This window comes from Morone saxatilis, unplaced genomic scaffold (genome assembly GCF_004916995.1).
Source record: "Morone saxatilis isolate NCDOM2014 unplaced genomic scaffold, NCSU_SB_2.0 Contig1, whole genome shotgun sequence".
NCBI lineage: Eukaryota > Metazoa > Chordata > Actinopteri > Moronidae > Morone > Morone saxatilis.
In genome coordinates, this window is record NW_023339651.1 from 21,751,772 (window position 1) to 21,753,945 (window position 2,174).

The 2,174-nt window shown below is 39.9% G+C and overlaps 1 protein-coding gene across 1 annotated transcript in view; it reads left to right on the forward strand.

The window, feature by feature from the left end:
• reep3b (receptor accessory protein 3b) overlaps positions 1 to 2,174 on the forward strand; it is a gene marked incomplete in the record, with an annotated part of 10,544 nt that overhangs the window by 6,108 nt on the left and 2,262 nt on the right. Inside the window, 1 exon segment of the mRNA XM_035667541.1 lies at positions 1,854 to 1,926. Within this exon segment, the coding sequence (XP_035523434.1) occupies positions 1,854 to 1,926 (73 nt within the window).

Genomic DNA, 2,174 nt, shown 5'->3' on the forward strand with positions numbered 1-2,174 from the left:
TTCGATCCCCATCCCTAATTATGACCACTAATCTTTCATGGTCTTTGATTTGCAACATTGGCCACAGTGTACTAGCTAGGCACTAACGCAACTAGAGATATTAAACAGATAGGATTTATATTGTCTCACAGTATTTTGTCATATCCCCCACCTCTCCCCTCTGCTGCATTGTTTTTTTTCTTTTTTTTCTTTTAATTCTCTGATTACAGCTGAACAGATTCAGATCCTGTGTGCATACTAGGCAGATCTGTAGAGAACACACTGTGCTGAAGACATCAGGCTCTGTTCATTCCTATGAAAGCTACTTAGTGGCGCATGAAGCCAAAAAAGCTGCTTCCCACTGTAAACAAGTACTTGGATGAACGCATACTGTGCATGCTCTATGGGCCACAGTGTTGGCTAACTTCCAGTTTAGCCCTCCGTTAACTTGAATGAGGATAAAATCACTTAATCATGTGGCTCTTCTAGACTACATTCTGATAGTGAAATGAGTCATTCAGCAGGGGATGTGATACTGTGATACATTTTTTTTGTCATCGTTTAACCGCTGCTTCTTTCACAATAAAGGCCATACTTACACGGTTTGACCACTGTGTCAAATTGGCTTTAAAGCCTGTGGCTCTTCCTCAGCGCTTGTTCTGTGCTGGTTGGTGTTATTCTTTGTCCTTTACTTGTAGGTGTATTCGCTGCCCTTGTCAGGTATGGAAGAATTGAATTCCTGGTAGAGTACTTTCATGTTTTTTTTAGAAGTTTGGAATCAACAAAGTATGTCAGTTCTTGTGACTTTACTACCTGAGGAGCACATAGAAACCAAAGCAGTGTTGTGAGATTTTCATGAAAGAAATGTCAACTATACTGTTTCATTGATTGGATAACATACACTCTGAATTGTAGTGGGCTAAGCCCTCAGTGTCTCATAACTCTTTGTTTATAATCTACTGATACCCTGACAGCAATGTGTTATATGTTTACATTCTGTTTCTAGTAAATGGAAGAGTTGCTTCCATGTCTGGTCCAGTGTTGAAACCTGCACTGGACCAGACATGGAACCAAACCCCACACCAGCCCTAACTACTGCTGCTGCAGAAGATTACAGAGGAAACATTGAGTCATTGTCTGGTCCCCAGATTGTTCTTAAGGAACAGATGATGGCTTTTAACTGGAAAATCTTTGTATTGTGTATATAAGATTCAGTTTGCACTTTGCATTTTGCTGTACTGACATTTTGGTTTAAGTGTAAAATCCCTTTCACAAGTGTATGGAGAAACTGTTGTGGCTATGAGATCAGACAGTAAACTGTACTTCAATGTAAACAGAGTAGTTTCACCTAGTATGTGAAAACCAACTAACATAATTTCAAGAGACCTGATATATCTTGTTCTAAACTTGGACTAAAGACTTCACTCTAAACTAAACACTGAAAGTGTATGAAGCTAGTATATCCAAAACACCTTCAGTTTTGTGTGTCTGAACTGTTCTGGGGATCTCCCCTGCGAATTACGTACCTTCAAGGGCTTTTTTCTGTTTGCATTCACACTGCCAATAGGAACGTAGGAAGTGATGTAAGCTGGCAGGTAGTTGGTATAGCAACGTCGCTTCAGACTTCACTTTGTTCAATATTTTAAGGCTACTTTTACAAGCTAACGTAACACCGCTAATGTTTTACAGAGTTTTTTTTTTTTTTTTTAATGGCGGTTACTGGTGCTTGGTTGGCTCTTGTGTTTGACCAATTCATTGGTGCGCATATTTTTTTCAAGGTTCCCTTTTGGGCTGAGAGTACCTATAGTGGTTATTTAACATGTGATTGTAACAGAAATAACAAGCTTCATGTTGTGTGTTCTCTCTCCCTGCAGGCTCGTGTTTGGGACTCTGTATCCTGCATACTACTCTTACAAAGCTGTCAAGACTAAAAATGTCAAGGAGTATGTAAGTTCATGAGCATCACTCAGTATGTTTGGATGACCTGCTTGCTTTTTGAACCATTCTGCACACAAACCACAACCTACAACCTACCCTTCAACATGTATGTAGGGTAGCCTCTGACTAAAGAATTTCCGAGTTGACTAGTAGTCGTTAGATAAAGCCAATAGTTGACTAAATGGACCTGTACCGGTACTTGTATAGCGCCTTTCTAGTCTTCCGACCACTCAAAGCACTTTTACACTACGTGCCAC